The sequence below is a fragment of the Hydra vulgaris genome, chromosome 12 (genome assembly GCF_038396675.1).
Source record: "Hydra vulgaris chromosome 12, alternate assembly HydraT2T_AEP".
Classification (NCBI taxonomy): Eukaryota; Metazoa; Cnidaria; class Hydrozoa; order Anthoathecata; family Hydridae; genus Hydra; species Hydra vulgaris.
This window is the reverse complement of record NC_088931.1, coordinates 51,603,003-51,624,698: the sequence shown is the minus strand read 5'-3', so window position 1 is coordinate 51,624,698 and position 21,696 is coordinate 51,603,003. Positions and strand designations below refer to the sequence as shown.

At 29.7% G+C, this 21,696-nt stretch overlaps 1 protein-coding gene across 3 annotated transcripts in view; it reads right to left on the bottom strand.

The window, feature by feature from the left end:
- LOC105850908 (uncharacterized) overlaps positions 1 to 21,696 on the bottom strand; it is a 268,050-nt gene that overhangs the window by 148,175 nt on the left and 98,179 nt on the right. For all 3 annotated transcript variants that reach the window (XM_065813636.1, XM_065813637.1, XM_065813638.1), the window contains one exon: positions 5,867 to 5,990. In XM_065813636.1, coding sequence (XP_065669708.1) covers positions 5,867 to 5,990 — 124 coding nt within the window. The remainder of the gene's footprint in view (positions 1 to 5,866; positions 5,991 to 21,696) is intronic.

The following is a 21,696-nucleotide window of genomic DNA, read 5'->3' as shown; positions in this document are numbered from 1 at the left end:
AAAGATGTTTACACTTACAGACGTTTGTACGTAACACTATACAAATGGAACTGAGAAAATTTTAGACCAGTAAAACATAGTCATAAAAAATAGTTCATTCTTATGATTATGATTAAAAACTGAAGAATAATAGCCTCAGCTATTAAACACTAATCCGAAAAAAATTTTTGAATTAGCGTTTAATAGCTGAGGCTACAAAAGTGCTTTGTCGTTTGTGGCAAAATAAACTTTTATGCGTTAAGTTGCCTTCTGCATTTATCTTACATTTTTTTATTTATTTTAATTATGTTGCATACAATTGCACAAAAAGATATAAAACTGGTACAGATATATCATATCACGGATAAGATAGAAATATATTCCATATATCTTTAATAGAAAGAGTTTTCCTAAAAAATTTAAAAAAAATCTTATTTCTAGTTTGTTTTTCTAGTTTTCTAGTTTGCCACAAAGTAACGTCACATACGCAAAAAAACAAGTGATTTCAACAATTTACGAAAAAGCCATGTCTCTTATTTTTAATGGTCTAAGGAGCAGATGACGTAATTTTAGCAATCTGAAATTATCAAGAGAGGGGCAAACCTAAAATTGAAGTTTCAAATTTTCCACTTGGATATGTTTTTTCCAATATGTTTTTTGTTTTTTTAATCTTGTAAATTTTTTTAAATATAATAACATACATACAAAAAATCAAAACAAAACAGCTCGAGCAAAAAAGACTTGTAATTATTAGAAAAGTTTACTTTTATAACATACGATCCTGAATAAAACAATATATATGAGGATTTTTTGCATTTTATAAACAATATATATAAACAATTAACATATTTGTTTAAATATATTGTTTTTATAGGGATGGTTAAGCACCAAATCTGCCTATATAATAAAGTTGAAAAAAATTAGTTTGTATTAAAAAATGATTTATATTTTTCTTTGCAAACACCAATATGCTTAAAATTTTTAAGTTTGCTGAACTAAATTTAACAAATAAATTTTAATTTTCACTGAACTGCAATTACTTTTAATTTTTTTGGTTTAGTGGCTTTTAATAAGAGCTTTTAAATTTTGCATTTAACTCATTTCAATATATTTGTTGTATCATCCAGGCCCGTAGGAACAAAAATTATATTGGGGGGGGGGGCAATACTACTGGGTAGTTAAAATACCCAGTAGTATTTAAGGGTGAATCAGAATAAAATCTTATGATTTTGATTGCAATGTATAATAAAGGGAACTTTGTTATATATTCTACTTGATTCAAAAGACAGAAAAGGCAAACCCACAGCTTTTTATGTTTGGGTGAATTTGCTAACATATTTAGATTCAGGTTGAATATCGTATTTAGAGAAATGTCCAAAAACGTTTAGGCGTGTTTCTTTCCAATCAACAAACTCTTTTGCAATTTCAATCATATCGATTGCGCCAGTCCTACCTTTATGAATACTTAAAAACATAATATGATTTAAGAGTTTGTTAGTTGTTGTTGATTGAAGATAAATTTTTACGCTTCTTAAAGCAGAAAATGATCTTTTGCTTACAGCATTAGTTGCAGGCATAACCAGGAGAAGCTTCGCCAAAGTAACCACTTGAGGTATAAAGTGCCTTTCACCCGCACTTAAGCTTTGTAAAAATGAAACTAATTCGCTTGCACTTACAACTGTTTCTTTCAAGTAGAACCAAAGATTTTGCAATTGAGCAATCAGTTTATCTTTTCTAAAATCATTTTCAAATACTTCAAAAATGACATCGAGTTCTCTGTCATAGGATTTGCTGTGAAGCGCATTCATGAAAACTTGTTGCATATTTTGATAAACAACCCAATCTGGCTGATCAAAACGAGTTGTTATCGTTTCAGCTACATTATCAAGAGCTTCGTAATAAATCTTTCAATAAATCTCCTCCATTGTTTCAGAATAGTAGGTGGTATTACCAATATAATAACTTTCAATTTTAACAGGGCGTCTTTTCTTCCTTGGAATATAAGGATCTTCAAACTGCAATCATAATTGCGAGGATTTGACAAGTTTCCAAAATCCCACAAATGACTGATCATTTCTAATTGACATCAATGTAACCGTAATTAGAAGCAAATTAGTGGCCTTCTACAGCAGTGCATGCGCTATCCTGTAAAGTTTTTGAAGGTTATCTGTTTGTATTAAAATAATTTTTCACAAAAGACAACCAAAAAAAAAATCGAATTGTTGCATGTATATCATAACACCGCAGATACATGCTATCATGTCAGTTTCCTTTACATTTTCCAACAACCACTCCCATAAATCCATCAGCTCATTGTAATTTTCAATCATTGCTTGGCATGACTCCTCACAAATAGTGAGTTAGACAAAATGAATGAACACTACGGTTTTCATTTTTGCTTAATTCACAGAGTTCTTTTAGATAAGTTTCTCTTTTGGGAGATTTTTTTACAAGTTTACAAATTTCTTTTATTGTTCCAAAGGCTTCTGACAACAGTTTAACATTTCTAACAGAATCTAACAGAAGCCCATAACAATGTATATAGAGGCTTTTTTGATTTAATGTTTTTATCAATGTTGCAACACCTTTTTTTTTACCTGCCATAGCACCTGCATCATCATGCCATCATCCACGAGCATTACCCAGTTTAAGGCTCATTTGTAAAATGACATACTTTAAATGCAAAAGAATTTTTAACGCTAAAGCTGAAATTAAACAACAAATTTCTTGAAAAAATAAAAAATCTCAATCGATAAAATAGTAAAAACATACAGCCAGCAAAATAGTAAAATTTTAAATTTACATTTTATTGCAGTATAAACACCTGAATAATATTTACGATTGAATTAGCATCAGGAATTTCTATTGAATAAAGGCCGATAAAATCTTTGTGAATTTGTAAACCGTCATCCACCCAGTGAAAACAGATAAAAAGTTGTTCAAGATTAGATGAATGACAAGTCTCATCTACCATGATGGTATAAAATCCTGCTAACTGGATTTTTGATGAGATATTGCACAACATCCTATGTGCCATTATCTAAAAAATTTACGTTGATAATTAACGCAAATACATAAATAACATATATATGCATATGTGTGTAAATATATATATATATATATATATATATATATATATATATATATATATATATATATATATATATATATATATATATATATATATATATATATATATATATATATATATATATATATATATATGTATATATATATATATATATATATAAACTCACAGTACTGAGATAAAAATACCTCTATCATTTCATTTTGTACCTCAGGTGAGGTATATTTCATTTGCTTGCGATATAACCATTTTATTAAACTTTCGTCTTTATAATCAGAATTTGTCATCAGTAGTTGATGAAAATTTGAATTTGACTCTGATCCTGATTCTTTGTCCCAGTCACCTATTAGCGGAATCGCTTAATGTGCTGCGTAACAAATTTAATAATTCAATAGTTAGCAAAAGCACGCAAAAAGAATGTTTCATAATCAATGAATAACAAATTTTAATATTATTCTGTTGAATGATAATGGATAAAACTACCAAAGAACCGAATGTATGAAAGAATTTTAAAAAGCATTTTTCTATTGTTGAGCTGTTCTAAATGAAATTCATTAGAAATGATAGCCCCAACATTCCCGTACTCTGTTGGAGCCTTCAAAACACGGACTGTTGCCTCTTTATGCAAATGAGAAATCTCATTTGCATATTTATTTGCTATATTTATTTGTGGCATAAGCGCTATATTTATTTGTGGAATTTTGCCAATTAATGAATCCTTTTGTGGTGAATGCAGATTGCTTTTTAGAGGAAGAGATGCATGCGATGCAATACGCTGAACCAGCACAAACATCATAATGGAGCCATGGATAGGTTTAGAACCACGTGACTGAGAAACGGCGTATTACACCATGAATTCTTCTTTTGGGAAATGTAAAGTCTGTTGGCTGGTAAGGATCAGTTAATATATTTAATCTGTCTTCTAAAGCACTATTTGATTCAATAGCAAAGACTTTGGGGTTCTCATTCTCAAATGTCACGTCAGCATCTTTTGATGAAGATGGTCTAAAATAAATGGGAAATGTAGTATCTTTTGCCTGGTAAGGATCAGTTAATATATTCAATCTGCCTTCTAAAGTGCTATTTGATTCAATAGCATTGACTTTAGAGCTATCATTCTCATTTATCACGTTAGCTTCGTTTGAAGAAGATGGGCTACAGCGGGAAAAAAAAAATTAATTTAATTACGCTTTATATTTAAACTTGTTTTTCCGTCCCTGTTGACAAATACACTGACTACAGATATTTGGATTCATTCTACCAGCACAGAAAAGAGGTAAAATGACAAAAAAGAAATATTGATTAAATGAGCACATACCTTTTTTTAAACCAAGTAAGTTTTGTCTGTTTTAACTTCTTATCCATTTTACAATTTTACTTTCCCACTTAAACCAACTTAACACTCTATTACAATATTTACTTTTTACAACAAAGCAATGAAATCTTTAACATTGTGTTAGTAAAGTTGTGATCGGTAATTGCTTTATTTGTTAAAAAAGTATTCATGCGTGAACATAAATTATTCAAATTATTGTCAACGGGTGAAAATTTAGATCTTTTCTTTTTTTTTTTTTGATTCCTCAATTTGTAATCGCTTGCTTTTTCTAAAAACTAACTTCAAAATTATTTATTTGAAAAATTATGGTGGGAGGGAGGGAGGCAAATGCCCCTGCTGCCCACCCGGTTGCTATGGACCTGTCATCCATATAATTATAGTAAAAAGATAAAAGTAGCAAAAAAAACTTTGAATTGTCAAAAGAAAGTTTGAAAGTTTTTTTGTAGCTACGGGCTGTTTTATTTTTTTGTTTCCACAGCAGCACCTTCTGAAGAAGCCGGACTCTATTATTAAGTTTTGACTTTATTAAGTTTCAGACAATTTTTTTTGGACCACAGCTTATAAGGACTAATGACTTGAGGTCATTAATAACATAAGTATCTCAATCATGACAAATACGCAACAAATTTTTTCTCCCGGTGTTTTAATGATTTTAGAATTTTTAGCTTCTAAAAAAACCTTTTCGTTAGTAAAAGTGTATAACATTGTTACGTATGTTTGTATATAATCTCTATAAAACTTTTTTATTTAAAAAAAAATTAATAAAAGCCACCAGTACTCGAACCACAGCTTACTTGTTCAGAAGCTCTGCACGCTATCAACTCGGCCATGCTGGAACATTGATAAAGGAAAATTTTTAAAACTATTTAATAATATTTTAATGAAAATAAATGCTATAGATCAAAATGAAGCAGATGTTGCTGCAATGCAGTTTTTAAGTGAAGATCAAACTGTAAAACTTGATACATATTTTAATGTTTTAACATTACATAATTTCAAATTTACATAAGTAAGATATTTGCATACATTTTTGTTCATGATTTCTTTAAATAAAAGTACTGCGAGTCTTTCTCACCACTATTTTGGTTGCAATGGCCACCAAGAGTTTTGTGTCAAAAACTTTAAAGGCGCACTACTACTACTACTAACACTATTAGGTTCGGCAATAATATACAGAGATATACAATGAAAATTATAAGTACAATATAGTACAATATGTTAACAAATACTTAAAGTAAATAAAGTTAATTACTTGAAAAGAAATTAAATAAATTTTAACTAAAATTCAAAATTTATAATTTAATAAAATGAGCATTATTAAACTAAATAACTTAAGTTAATTTTCACTTTCAAGCTATTGTCTTATTTATGCTTTTTTATTGAAGTTTATGTGGTATTATTTAAATTTTGCTTCTACAAATTTGTCAACTCTTTAAAAGAAGTATCTACCACTAATAACTTACCTTTACGACCCAAAATATTTACATCAAAAGGATCAATTGAATAACTTGCATCAAACTTTAATATTTGTGTTTTAATAGAACTATTTATGACAATGATATTGTTATCTCCACTTGCTTTTTCAAACTAAAGTAGTAAAAATAATATTAAAACAATTAATACATTCTCTCATGCAAATGTCTAAGTTATTGATAAATTTTTAATTGCTAACTTTATATTTATTATATATATATATATATATATATATATATATATATATATATATATATATATATATATATATATATATATATATATATATATATATATATATATATATATATATATATGTATATATATATATATATATATATATATATATATATATATATATATATATATATATATATATATATATATATATATATATATATATATATATATATATATATATATATATATATATATATACACAGTGGTGTGGTGTACACTGGATTTTTAGATGTTTGAGTTTTGACACTTACAGGCATTGTGCAAACTCCAAACTTTTGTATGTTTATTCTTATATCAAAAAAGAATGTTTTGCAAAGAATTGGGGTGATTGGAGCTTGGGAACAAAAAAACCCTAATTTTTGGGCTCACCCAGCCCTTAACGTGGGAGCAATGAGTTTATAAAATATTTTCTTTACCTTTTTTATCTAAATTCATATTCATCAAAAGATTTCAAATTTCATGCAATAATCTTTTTTTTTTCAAAAACTATGACCATTTAAAGTTTTAACCCCCTCAATTTGAGGGGGCTGTAAACATTGCAGGGTCATAAAAACCGAACACTAAGAGATTATTGCATGAAACTTGAAATTTGTTGATAAATATGAACTTAGATAAAAATACTAGTATAAATCCAGTGTACACCATTGATATATATATATATATATATATATATATATATATATATATATATATATATATATATATATATATATATACACACACACATGCACACATATATATATATATATATATATATATATATATATATATATATATATATATATATATATATATATATATATATATATATATATATATATATATATATATATATATATATACAGTATTGGACAAAACATTTGCAACCAACATCAAACAATGCTAAAAAGTGTTCCTAATTTTACATGTCTTAAAAACGAAACAAACTATACTACCACAGCAAACAGTTCAGGAGTCTGGAGTCATAGTATGCCATGACATGAGCAGTCACCTGACACGTGACAGCACACAGGCAGAATTTCATTGACAAGTGCCATTTTGCAGCAGACAAAACAAGTGCAACTTTTTTTGGTTTGTTTCATTTTCTTAAGTCTGGTCTGTGTCAACGTCACGGAAGTTTTTTAATAATTAAAGGAAGTATCCAGAAGTTTCCAGTAGTTTCAGAAGCATGCAGAAGCTTCCAGAAGTTTCCAGAAGAAGCATCTGGAAGCATCCAGTAGCATCCAGAAATATCCAGAAACATTCAGAAGCATCCAGACGCATCCAGAAGCATCGAAAAGAGGCATCTAGAATATTCCAGAACAGGTTCACACAGGTTCATTTTACTATATAAGAGACATGTAAATCGACATGTAATTCAGTCAGTATATGGAAGTCAATCAGTCAGTATTATCAAGACAGTTTATCGAAGTGAGTTTTATTAAAGTGTTTTATCAAAGAACATCAATACAAGAAGTGAAATACAACAAGTGTTTCATTACATCAATACAGTCAACATCCAATTAAGACGTCGTGCCCGACAGAGCATTATTGTATCATCACAAGGTAAATGTAACGCGGTATGCATTGAGAAGCGTGATTATTTATTTTTATTATTTTTATGACTTCAAGTGCAAAAATGGCTCCCGACAGTCTTGGATTGGAACTAAGAAAGAAAATTATTGGCGATTACGTAAGTGGAATGTCACAAAAAAGTATTTGTGATAAATATCGCGTGAAAAAATGGATCCCTGGATATCATCAATCGAGATACAAAAGCAATTAGAGCTGCCTGTATTGGACCGAACAATCAGACAACGTGCTGTTGAAGCCGGATTGTTTTCTCGACGCCCTGCAAAGAAACCGCTGATTTCACTAAAAAAACAGAAAAAAAGACTCCTGTTTGCTACATCTCATATTGACTGGAATGTGCAGAAATGGCGAACTGTCCTGTTTAGTGATGAATCAAAGTTCAACATCATTGGGAGTGATGGCATTTGTCGTGTACGTCGAACGGCCGAAAAACGCCTCAATTTACGTTACTGCCATAAGACCGTGAAGCATGGTGGAGGCAATGTAATGGTCTGGGGGTGTTTTTCTGCTAACGCTCTAGGTCCAATACATCAAAACGATGGAATAATAGACCGTTTCATGTATAAAAATATGCTGAAAGATGTTATGTTACCTCATGCTGAATGGAATATGCCAATAAAATGGGTTTTTCAGCAAGACAACGATCCGAAACACACTGCAAAAGTAGTCAAGCAGTGGTTTCAAGACAACCACCTATCGGTGATGGATTGGCCGCCTCAATCTTCGGATCTCAACGCTATCGAGAACTTGTGGGAGATCGTCAATCGCAGAATTAATCGTGAAGGTGTTCGTAATAAGGATCAACAGTTTGAACAAATCCAAAAGGCCTGGGCAGCAATTCCACAAAGTTTCATTGATCACCTGATCGAATCTATGCCTCGAAGATGCAAGGCTGTGATCGACAACAAAGGATTCGCCACAAAATATTGATAGCGAAATAGAGCTTGGTCAACATTTTGTCGAGTTGCACTTGTTTTGTCCAGAAAGAAATCAACTTTTTTTTAATACTTTTGATTAATTTCTTAATATTCGTACAAATAATGAACTTTGTGATGAATAAAACTCGAAGAACTTTGTCTCTAAACAGTTACATAGTTATTTCTCTAAATTGAAAAAATGCAGCACTTTTATATAAAGAAACTAAATTAGCATTATTTGGTTGTACTTGTTTTGTCCGATACTGTATATATATATATATATACATATATATATATATATAATATATATATATATATATTATAATATATATATATATATATATATATATATATATATATATATATATATATATATATATATATATATATATTAGAGTGTCCCAAAAAACAACATTTTTGAAAAATATATGCAGAGACCCCCTTAATGTGTTATATCTAATACAAAAACACTAGACTTAAAATTTTTTGGAAGAAAAAATATTTTAAGGGGTCCCTCAAGACCCTTGAATATTTAATGGGTCCCTAATATTTTCAAAAAATTTTTAACCTGGTACTCAATTGAAGCGAAATTATATAAAAATTTCAAAAACAATATTTAAACTATTACAGATTTTTTTAATGCTAAATTACATCTCAATTGGTTACAAAAAAAAAAAAAAAAAAGACATAATGCAGCATAAAAAATTTTTTATTTGTGACGTATTTCAAATACGTTTTAGCTCTTAAATGTTTTACGTTATGCTACCTTCCGATTGGTTGTACTTTTACAGCCATCAACTTCAGGTATACTGGCTCCAAAGCGTCCTAGACATGACAGGAAAATTATACTGAATGAGAAGTCGGCGGCTAATTTAGATGTGGCTAAATTGAGTGATTGTGGGGCGGCACTTGTGTTAACACTGGCATTACAACTTCTTGGTCATGATCCAACAGAATACTATGTTAATCCAGATTCATTTGAAGGGAACAAATAAAACACCGCAAGAAGATAGCAGAAGGTTTAAGAAAGGAATTCAAACCAGAAGTTCCTTAATGTATTCATTGGGATGGAAAATTACTCGCTGACATCGCCGGTAGAGAAACTGTTGACCAACTTCCAATTCTAGTATCTGGAGTAGGAGTGCAGCAGCTTCTTAGTGTCCCAAAACTACCATCAGGAACAGGTGAAAATGCAGCATCTGCAGTGCGTGACGTGTCAGTGGCATGGGGAATTAACGATCAACTAAAAAGCATGTGCTTTTATACTACTGCAGCCAATACTGGGCCGAGAAATGCAGCTTGCATTCTTCTGGAGCAGAAGTTTGGGAAAGATATGTTGTGGTTGGTATGTCATCACCACATTCTGGAAATTATTTTGGAAGCAGTAGTTTTGCTGTGTCTCGGCCCTTCAAGTGAACCTGACATACCACTTTTTAAAAGATCTCAGAAAAGTTGGGTCTCATTTGATTCTACAAAGTACCACACAGCGCAGTCTGATAAAAACGCTTCAAATGCTCTTACCGATATCACTGATGAAAGAATCGTCTTTTGCGAAGATCAACTACAAATCTTTCAACCTCGTGACAACTACGAAGAACTTTTGAAGTTGTCTATTGTTTTTTTTGGGAAGAGTACCTTTGAGGGGCATTTCATTTAGAGCTCGTGCCAGTTTACACTGTGCTCGCTGGATGGCGAAAGCTATTTATGTGTTGAAGATTTGGATGTTTAGAGACCAATTCAGGTTAACAAAAAGATAGGATAAGGGTATAAGGGATATTTGCCTTTTCACAGTTCGACTGTACATTACAGCCTGGTACAGATCTCTTGAAGCAACCTCAGCTCCTAGACTTGATCTGCAGCTCTTGAAAGTCTTGGATGCCTACAAGACTCAGCATCCTGAGATCTCAAAAATTGCTGTGAAGAAGTTACAAGGGTATCTCTAGTACCTATCAGAGGAACTTATTAAGAGGAGCTTTTTTTGATGATGAGGTACGCCATGAGACAAAGGTCAAGATGGTCCAAGCATTGAACAATGTTTCAGATACCTATAAAATGGGCTACTGCGGACTGCTCAGTTATCCAAGAAAAGAAACTGGAGGACTTTGTCTTGTTTAATACACGAAAATTTTTCAGCATCACAGGACTTCCATCACACTTTCTGCAGAACTGTGTGAGCGAATGGGAACATGATGATGAGTTCAAGACTATAAAGTCCATTGTTCAAAGCATGAAGGTTATCAATGACATTGCAGAATTTGGCTTAGCATTAATGGACAAATATAATAGACTACATACAATAACAAAGAGCAAAATCTGTTTTTGGTAGTTCAAAAATATAGACAGAAATATCCTGACAGAAAAAAGACAACTCTCATGAGCGATTAATCTTAGTACAGTAACTATTGTCTTAAATAAACCTTCAATCGAAGGAAAAAAGCATGTTTATTGCTGTCTTTTAATAAATAAGTAGAAATACAATGACAGAAAATGGATGTTTTTAATGCATGTAATAAGTAAATTAATGTGTACCAAGTAAAAGAGTCATTATCACCATTCTCCATCAGTTTTATAATTTTTTCCTATGTTAATGACTAAGAGCACATAGTAAAATATGCCTTAAATTTCAATGAATTTATATATGTATATATATATATATATATATATATATATATGTATTATTATTATTACACAAGCCTGCAATGGTTTTCCTCTTTGAAATCTGAGTAACGTTTTTTATAGTTTCTGATGTGCTGATTACGAGAAAAATAATAAAAAAAATCCATCATGTCAGGATTTTTTGATATGGAATATTTAAGATTTTGCTTTAAAATGTTTGAGCGCCTACCTTTTGAAATGTCTAAAACGTTATTAATTTACTTCAGCTCAATTTTTATTTCATATAATTAGTGTAAGGGAACATAGAAATTAATGCCAATTAGTAATTTGTTAATGACTACATAATAAGTATTAGTAATTCGCATTAAACATGTCAAAAACGGGTCATTTTGGCTTAACTTAGTAATGAGCTCATTATTACATAATGATTTGGTAATATTAACTAATTGTTGTGAATATTATTAGAAAAGGGTGTAATTAAGATAAACCAAAAGATTTTGTATAAGTACCCGCACTGATTTAGAAATTTAACAGTTGAAGGGCGCATCTTGCAACATAAACTTTAAAATGGCATCGCGAAGTTGTTTAAACTCTCCTAATTGTTTCTGTTATATTTGCGGGAAATTTATGGTGATAAAACAACGAAACAGTATTACAGACTTTGTAAAAAATATTTATAAAAGTTATTTTGGACTCGTTTTAAGTAACCAAGACAAAACTTGGGCACCTCATAAAATTTGTATGACTTGTTTATTAGAACTTCGCAAGTGGTCAAAAGGACAGAAAAATAGCTTCAAAATCGTTTCGCCCGTGTTATGGAGAGAGCCTAACGACCATGTTAAAGATTGCTACTTTTGTTGTTGTGACATAACTGGATACAATTCAAAAAACAAAAGGGACATGAACTATCCAAACGTGTCATCAGTTACGCCTGCAATATTTGGCGATTCAAAAATGGTGCAGCCCCCGGTTCCAGCTCTACAAATTGAAAATTCTGACTGCGATATAGAGGAAGAGGATGTACACTAATCTGATCTTGAATTTCATGGAGATTCTGACACTTGTCAGCTCTTTTCACAGTCACATTTAAACGACTTGACAAGAGATTTGAATCTTCCCAAAGATGCAGCGGAACTCCTCGGATCACGATTAAAAGAAAGAAATATGCTGGCACCTGGTACTTCATTTTCATGGTACCGTCACAGAGAAAAAGATTTTCTTCCATTCTTCGCTGAAGATGAAGATTTAGTGTTCTGTAAAGATATTCCAGGCTTGACAAAAATGTACAACATTGAATACGATCCTAACGAGTGGAGATTGTTTATTGACTCCTCAAAAAGAAGTTTGAAAGCAGTTCTTCTGCATAATGGGAATACATATGCCTCGTTACCTGTTGCACATTCTGTCCATTTAAAGGAATGTTATGAAAATTTGGAAAAGCTTTTGACTAATATAGCTTATGAGCAACACGGTTGGATGTTGTGTGGAGATTTGAAAATCATAAGCATGCTACTAGGCCAACAAGGTGGTTATACAAAATACCCGTGCTTTCTTTGCGAGTGGGATAGCCAGGATAAACAACATCATTGAACTAAAAAGGAATGGACTCCAAGAACTGAACTAACCCCAGGATTCAAAAACGTACTTATACAGAGTTTGGTTCCCAGAGAAAAACTTTGACTGCCACCATTGCACATCAAATTGGGTATAATGAAGCAATTTGTGAAGGCTTTAAATAAAGAGGGGGAAGGCTTCAAATATCTGCATTCAGTTTTTCCATCTTTATCAGAAGCTAAGATAAAAGAAGGAATTTTCGTCGGCCCTGATATTAGGAAATTAATGTCGGATGAAAAGTTTGATGAAAAACTTAATGATATCGAGTTGCAAGCATGGCAGTCATTTAAGGAAGTGGTGACAAAATTTTTGGGGAACAATAAAAGCTCCGACTATAAAGAAATAGCGGCCAAAATGATTTCCAATTTGGGTGTTATGGGTTGTAATATGAGCATTAAACTTCATTTCTTAAATTCTCATATTGATTACTTCCCAGAAAATCTAGGAGCCGTTAGCAAAGAACAAGGCAAAAGATTTCACCAAGATTTGAAAGAGCTTGAAGTCCGGTATCAAGGAAGATGGAATACCAACATGATGGCGGACTGTTGTTGGTTATTGAAGCGCGACGATCCAAACCGGAAGTTTAGGCGAAAATCGCACAACCGAAGCTTCCAGGAGAAAAGGACCAGATTCCACAAATGAAATTTAAATGTTATTTAGACTAGTGTTAAGTTGTTATTATATTTTAGTAGTTTTTTAAGTTAAAAATAATGTTCTGTTTTAAATATATATTTTTTTATGTGAAATCTTCTGTTTTTTTGCTATTTTCTATATGTGCCTTTTTTGAAAAATCTGGAGGTGATGGAGAAAAACTAAGTACATATTCGTAATCAGCGCACCAAAATACCCTAGAATCAGCTATCAAATTCCAGAGGGGAAGTTATGACTCTCATTTTGCAGGCATGTGTTATTACTATTAAAAAAGTTAAAGTTATCAAAAATAAGCATTTTAAATTATATTTTTTAGAACTTAATTTAGATATTTAATTTAGAAAAAGTAAAACTAATAATAATAATGGTTTATCGAGGGGTGTTCAAGTAATGGAAAAAAAATTAAGTAATTTAAAGTAATTTTTTATAAATTACTTAAGTAACTTAAGTAGTTTTAAGTAATTTTAGTTATTTTCCAAACAATGAAAAATTACATTTTTGTGTGATATAGTACTATATAGGTATAACAAATCATAACCTAACTTAAAATTCAAGATAGAACGCTGAAAACTTAAAATTTCTATCAATTTATCGCTCAAAGATGTTCTCAAATTTGTAATAACAAAAAAAAATTCTAGAGAACTAAAGCATCTTTCTGTAATAATTGATGATGCTGATAAAAACTTTAAAGTGCAGTGCAATTTTTTAAGCATTTTTGAACAATCATTTGATCCTTCAAATTCATCCATTTCTTTTTTGATGCAATGAAAAAGATATAAGTGAACCTTGCTTTTTGTTAAATTGGAGTTTTGAGCAAGAAATGGTGAAGTTCTTCAGTCTTATTCTTTTTTCGTATAGATTCTTTAGTTTCAATATCAGAGGTTTTACATTCAACTGCTGATGCTTTAGGAACTTTAAGATTATTAGAAATACATAAATATAATATTTCTTGGTATAATTTCTTATAATTTGTAACTTTATATTTTTTTTTGGATAGTCTAAACTAAATTCTTTTTTTGAAAAATATGGTATAACAAAACCAAGAAATAATTAAAATTTAAACTAAAAGTTATAATACATTAATTTTCAGGTTCAAAATTGAAAACTGGACAACTTTTGTGCAAGTTTTTATAAAATATCAACTTTCTGTTGATTTAATTTGAAAAAAAAAATTACTTGATTTTACTTAAGTAATAGAAATTTACTTAAGTATTTGATTTGTTTTAAACAACTACTATTTAATTTAATTACATAACAGCTACTTTTTTTATTTGACTACAAAAAATTTGATTTAAACAACTACTTAGGTACTTAACTACTTAAGTTACTTGAAACAGCTCTAGGTTTATCATCAAAATTATTCATTCAATTATTCAACCTAAAAACAATGTGCCGAAAAATATCAAGTAATTATAAGTGGTGTTACAAAGATGCATATAAAATATGAAACAACTGGTTCTGCTGAAAATCAGTAAAGACTCAGTTGCCCTCCAAAGACTTCAACAAGAACTGATATGCTAACTACATAGACAGCAAAAAAAATAATTAGCACAACAACCTCAGCGTTGAGAGTAAATTTCAGAATATTTAGCTTTAAAAATGAAAACGAGTTTGACACAGACCTTGTGATGCACTCTTACTAAGAAATCTTAAAAAACTGTCAAGCATGGAGGTGGCTCACTTATGGTTTGGGGATGTTTTGCTTCAAACAGTGTTGTGAAGGTTGAAGGTATAGTGACAGAACAATTGTATGTTGACATGTATTCAAAAAATTTATGTCATTCCACTAAAAAGACAACCACCCCAAACACACTAGCAAAAAGGCACAAAAGCTCTTCAAAATAGATGTCAAGGCTTTGTGATGGTCGTAAATGGCCCCCACAAAGCCTGGACCTTAACCCCATCGAAAATTTATGGGAAATTCAATAATCTAAATACCTCCTTCAAAACAAGCAATAAGAAAATAAATTTCTAAGGTTCTTAGCGAATCTTGGAATTCAACTGATGCTGATGTCACGTCAAAGCATGTAAAAAGCATGCCAAGACATTTAGAAGCAATCATAAAAGTAAAACACGGTGCAACAAAGTACTAAAATAAAAATCAGATATGATGTTCTTGTATTTGTAATAATAGTTATTGACAAAATATTATACTTTATGATAAAAACTTTTAAAACCAAAAAATTGCTAATTTCATTTAATAGAGTTACTTTTGCAATGAGTTAAAAAAAGTTATAGGTATATTTGTTTTTCTTTGGAATAAAATTAAAAAAAAATTATTAGTTCAGTTATGTAGATCCTAAGGTAAATAATTTTGTTTTTATTGTTCGAGTTTTGAATTTACCAACAATGTTACTTAACATTGTCTGTGACTGTATATATATATATATATATATATATATATATATATATATATATATATATATACATATATATATATATATATATATATATATCATTATATCAAAAACTAGCTCAAAAAATAAAAAATAGTAAATAACAGCAAGAGAAATAATAGAATCAGAAGTAAGTAAGTGTCAAGCAGAATGGCAAGGTAACTTTGAGCAGATTTTGCAAAAGATTTGATATATAGTATCCAGGACAGTTCAGTAGTAAATGATATTTTGAAAAATGGAGAAAACTAAATCAGTAAGTTGTCATTCATAGAAAGGCTATTTAAAGAGAGCATATGGAAAAGACAATACTTTTTTTTCCAAATGCTCTCTTTAAATAGTGTATCTATGTATGCTAAACTTTCTTAAAAATTTTTAATATACAAAATGTAATTACTCTTCTCTCAATTGTTATGTTTTTTGCTAATTAATTAGCAGTATAAAGAAAAGATTAAAAACCATATTGATGGTCATAAACTAGTTTACAAGATAAAAGGTGAGTTATTATTTACAAGATAAAAGGTGAGTCAAACACTTTGGTAATAATAAAAAAAAGCCAGACAGCAGTTGGAAAAATCAGAGATCATTATTGGCATCATCACTATTATCATGATCATGTTTATCATCATGATCATCATCATTATCATCATGATCATCATGATCATCATCATCATCATCATCATCATCATCATCATCATCATCATCATCATCATCATCATCATCATCATCATCATCATCATCATCATCATCATCATCATCAAGCCTTCCAGGAAAGCATGTGAGAACGCACGCCCTGTTTGTATTATTCTAAGAGCCTGTGGCCACCAGACTACATTACTTTATCAAAGCTGAAAAGTTCTCAGCATATGCTTCTTTTCATGCAAGTATAAACAATTGTCAACAATGTACATTAGATCATGGTGGCTTTGGCAGGTAGCAGGTACCAAAGGTGTTTAAAATACTGGCCAAAATTTATCAAATTATAAATTGTAATTTTTAAATGATTCTCTTTAAAGTAGTATTAAAAATCAAGCTATTAATTGCAATAATGATTTTAAAAGGAGGTTTTAATAGCTACAGAATTTTTTTCAAAATAATTAAAAAACAATGACAATAACCATGATAATTTTTGACAAAAAATTGTAAAAATAGTAAAAATATAAGTATATTTGCTTGTAATAAAAAAATTTTGGATTTATGAGTTTATTAACATAACTACAGTAATCGTAAAATAAAAATGTTTTGAAAATTAAAAAAAAACAATTTATAACAGACTTTCACTTTGTCCAAACCAAAGCTATATGGTGTTCTTATATCACTTTTAACATATTTGAAGTAGTACAATTATTATTATAAAATTATTATCTCTATATACTATTGGCAAACCTAATAGTTTTAGTAGTCGCAGTAGTATCAGTAGAATCAGTAGTAGCAGTAGTATAAGTAGTATCAGTAGAAGCAGTAGTAGCAGTAGTATCAGTAGTATCAGCAGTAGCTGTAGTAGCAATAGTAGCAGTAGCAGCAGTAGTATCATCAGTATCAGCAGTATCAGCAGTATCAGCAGTAGCAGTAGTAGCAGTAATAGCAGTAGCAGTAGTAGGAGTATTTGTAGTAGTAGTAGTTTTCTATAAAGAAAACATGAACAAAGGTATATGCAAATATCTAAGTTATGAAAAATTCAAATTATGATTGATGATATTAAATTGATTGATGATATTAAAACAATCTAAAACATCAAGTTTAACAGTTTTACTTTCATTTGAAAACTGCATTGCGGCAACATCTCCTTAATTTTGATTTTTTTCCATTTATTTCCATTTTATTAAGTGTTTTGTTTTTTTAATAGTTTTAAAATTTATGTCAGACAACACACCCATCTGACATCTGCGAGCTAACCACTAGGGTGGCCTAGTGGTTAGCTCGCAGAGTCAAACATAAAGCATGGTTTGAATACTACCACTGGCTTCTTTTTTTTCAATCTTTTTTGATTATTAAAATAAAAAATAAAACACTTTTAAACTTATATAGATAATATATACATAACATATATAAAGATATAAATATATACAAACAAAAAGAAGGGAATTTTCGAACAAAGCTTACAAAGTCTGAAAACGACAAAATGTGTTTTGCAAGTGTTACAATTGAGATTATTTTTAATGTGCTCAGGTAATTAATCCTAATAAAAACTTATTTTGTTAATGTGCTCAGGTAATTAGTCCTAATAAGCTGCGGGTAAAAAAATTATGGTCTAAAACTTGTTAAAAAAAATTTAATACAACAGTACTGCTACTCCAGAAGGTGCTGTTGTGGCAAAAAAAAGAGAGAAATGAAAACCCAATAATAGAAAATAATAGAAAAAACTTTATATTAACTATTAAAAGTCTTTTTTGCTACATTTATTTTTTTGCTATAAATATACAGTTAGATTGAAAAAATTGAAAACATATTGAGTTAAGGGGCAAATTTCAACCCTTGCAAAAGATAACAGAAGACAGCTCAATAAACCACTGATCTATCAAATTTGTGCATTATATGTTTTTTTTTTATATATAATTACATAAAGCAACACAATTTTTTTTTGCTATATATAACTTTTTGCTATAAATATATACAGCAAGATTGATTACGCTTCAGGGAGGACTTAAATCCCCCCTGAAACAACACTAATGACAGCGCGCTAAATCACTGAGCCGTTGAAGAAATGCGCTTGGGAGTAAAACAAACCATTTTATAAGTCTCTTATAAACTCTTTGTATGCCAAAAAGGTGCGCATTTAAATTTTTTTCGCTCTTATATTAATTTACTACAAAATATTGAAGTAAATAAGGAATAAGCATAGAAATGATTTGTATAGAATAGTAAAGTATAGAAATGATAGCATTAGTTAAGACATGTATTTTATGGGTCCGGACTGCTAGGATATATAAATAAATAAAAATTATAGAAAAGGTTGGTGTGGAATAGACTTACAAGGACCAGTATTTTTACAGGTCCGGTCAGCTAGTAAAGTATTATCCAAATTATTAATAAGAAGTTAATTTACTGCAACGCTTTAATAACAAAGATAAACCCTTGTGATTATATTATGTAAAGTACTAGAATATTTTTTGATGTCAAAAAGATAAATTTAACTTAATTGGCTTTTTAATAGATAATTGTTTTAAATGCCTTCATATAATTTATTTATAATATGTTTATACATATAATTTAATTATAATATGTCATATATTTTAATTATAATATGTTTATATAAGTGTAATTATAATATGCTTACACGGGTTTTAATAGCTATTTTTGAGGTTTATGAAATAATATAAATTGTGTGTAGAATTTGTAAGAGACAGGTTCTCATTAAGTAAAGAAAAAAAAATATATATTAATCATAGTGTTGTGTTATGCAAGAAAATTACAATCCGGTATGGAAATCAATATGTTTGAGACATATGATGGCTAAAATGCAGAACAAAAAACTGGAACTTTTCAACTTCTTCAAAAAGCTGCTTATTCAGTTTATGATGCTTTAAAAGATGAATAGAAGCAGGATGCAAACAAAGTTGAGCAAGTGCTGCTACCAGCGTTCTCTGTGGATGCTTACAGTGCATATGAGCTTTTCACAAAACAAAAGTTATATGACGGAGAGAAAACTGATTTTATTTTTGGCTGGTTTGAAACAATTGGTTTATCTTTCCAAATTGTCAGTAGAGTCAGTGAGTTTGGTGTTTTGCGTAGAATTGCTCAAGGTTTAATCATCCAGATTTCAAGCAGTGATGGACCCAGTCAATACCATGTTACCTAAAAAAAGAGCTGCTTCAAACACCATGAAAAAAAATGACAGCAATGAAATTGGCGCTGTGTCTTGGCATCATGTTTTGAGAATTCTTTAAGTATGTTACAACTGCAGAGGGTTATACTACATTGCAGAGAATTGTTTCTAAGCAAAGAACTTATCTATAAAGAAAATCCTTTGGTGTTTCAAAAGGACATGTGGATTCAAGATGTTTAAAGATGCAGGGAAACGAGTGCAGAAGCAATGAAACTGCCTGACCTTACTTTTGAATAAAAAATGAATTAGTGCATCATCTTTTATTGGTTTGATAGTTAATGGTATGGTAACAACAGCTATGGAAGTGACAGGATGTTTAAAGGCAATTTTAAATCACAAACTTTTGTCCAAAAATCAAAATAAACACTTCAAAGGTGGTGAACTTTGAAGGAAAGGTTCATTAATATATTGGATGTAACCATCAAGGTTAATGATATTGAAGTATATTTGGAGTTGTTATGATGGTAGGAATGAGTTCCATTAAGTTATTGGGAGGAATTTTTATTTCTTTATCAGGAATTGAAAAGTTTGGGACCAGCTGTTGCAGAATGGTAGTTTCAAACAAAAAAGAAGTTAATAAAATTGAAATTAAAAAGAACAATCATGAAGCAGTGTCTGATGATTTTGGATGGAATGTCAAATGGAAATGGAGGGATGGAGGAATATAAGAAAATTACAACCCTAGACTGTGTAGTTAAAAAAACAAATTTTGGAAAAAGTATTCGCTATGACATCTTTTTGATTTAACAACTGGCTACCTTTTAGTACAGATATTATATTAAAAGTATAAATTTTACTGTTTCTCTGCACAGTAAGTATAATTTTTACTGTTTCTCTGCGCAGTTAGTTATGATAATACAGTATTATCTTAAAATGATACTCTATTATCGGAATAATAAAGAGGTTAACTTGTGGAATTTGTAAAAAAAGATGGAACAAAATAATATTGTTTCCTAATGAAACATTTAAAAAAATATCAATCAATTTTGAAACCAGGACAAAAAGATTGCCTAATATATGAGGACATTATACTTAATAAATATACTAATAATTACAGAATGTGTTATTATTCATTAACCGAAAACATGAAAAATTACATCTGAATCTCAAAAACTTAAAATACTCAGAGAAAAAAAAAATTAAAAAAAATAACCATACAGCCTGGTTTTTATCTTTTCTATTAAAATATTGCAGTAAAATAACTTATTAACAAGTTAAGTTAATACTTTATAAATAATTTTATATAAATAAATGGACTACTTCAAATATGTTAAAAGTGATATATATCAACTGATTAAAATAATGATACACGCATTGAAGTGTTCACTCATTTACTGAATATTTTGGCTTACACAAATTTTTTTACTACTACTTATAGTAGTCACATTAATTAAATGATAGCATTTAAAAGATCTAAAAAACCCAATTTAAACCAATAGCTCACGTAAGATCAGATTGCTTGAGCAAAAAGCTTTCCAGGTGAGCAGCTCTCTTGGCTCTTGATGTCCAATTTACATAAGCTTTTTTCATCTTGAGTACTCAATTATTAAACTTAGTTGTTTAAATGAAACCATTAAATCAAACCATCAAATGCCCTTGCAAACAACTAAGCAGTTTGCGGTATTTTCTATGTGAAACTAAACAAAAATTGTTCAAACTTACCAATATAAATAAAGAAAGTAAAGGCCAAGGTCAAGATGAATTTAATAATAATTGTAAAGAAAATGTCTCTTTTAAAGAGTTCTTGTTTTCAATTAAAAAAAAATTAAGATTTAAATTTGAAAAAAAAAAAAAGTGGTAATTTTTAATCTTAAAAATCTGATATTACCTAAAGCAATTTTATAAATCTGACAGATTAAATCAAGTAGAGCTGTTTATTTACTGGTATTCTGTTTATTAAATATTAAAATAGAGGTATTTTTGAAAGCCAACATTAAAAAATACCAATAAAACAGTCTGAAAATATGAATTTTTTTTAATATTACGCAGTA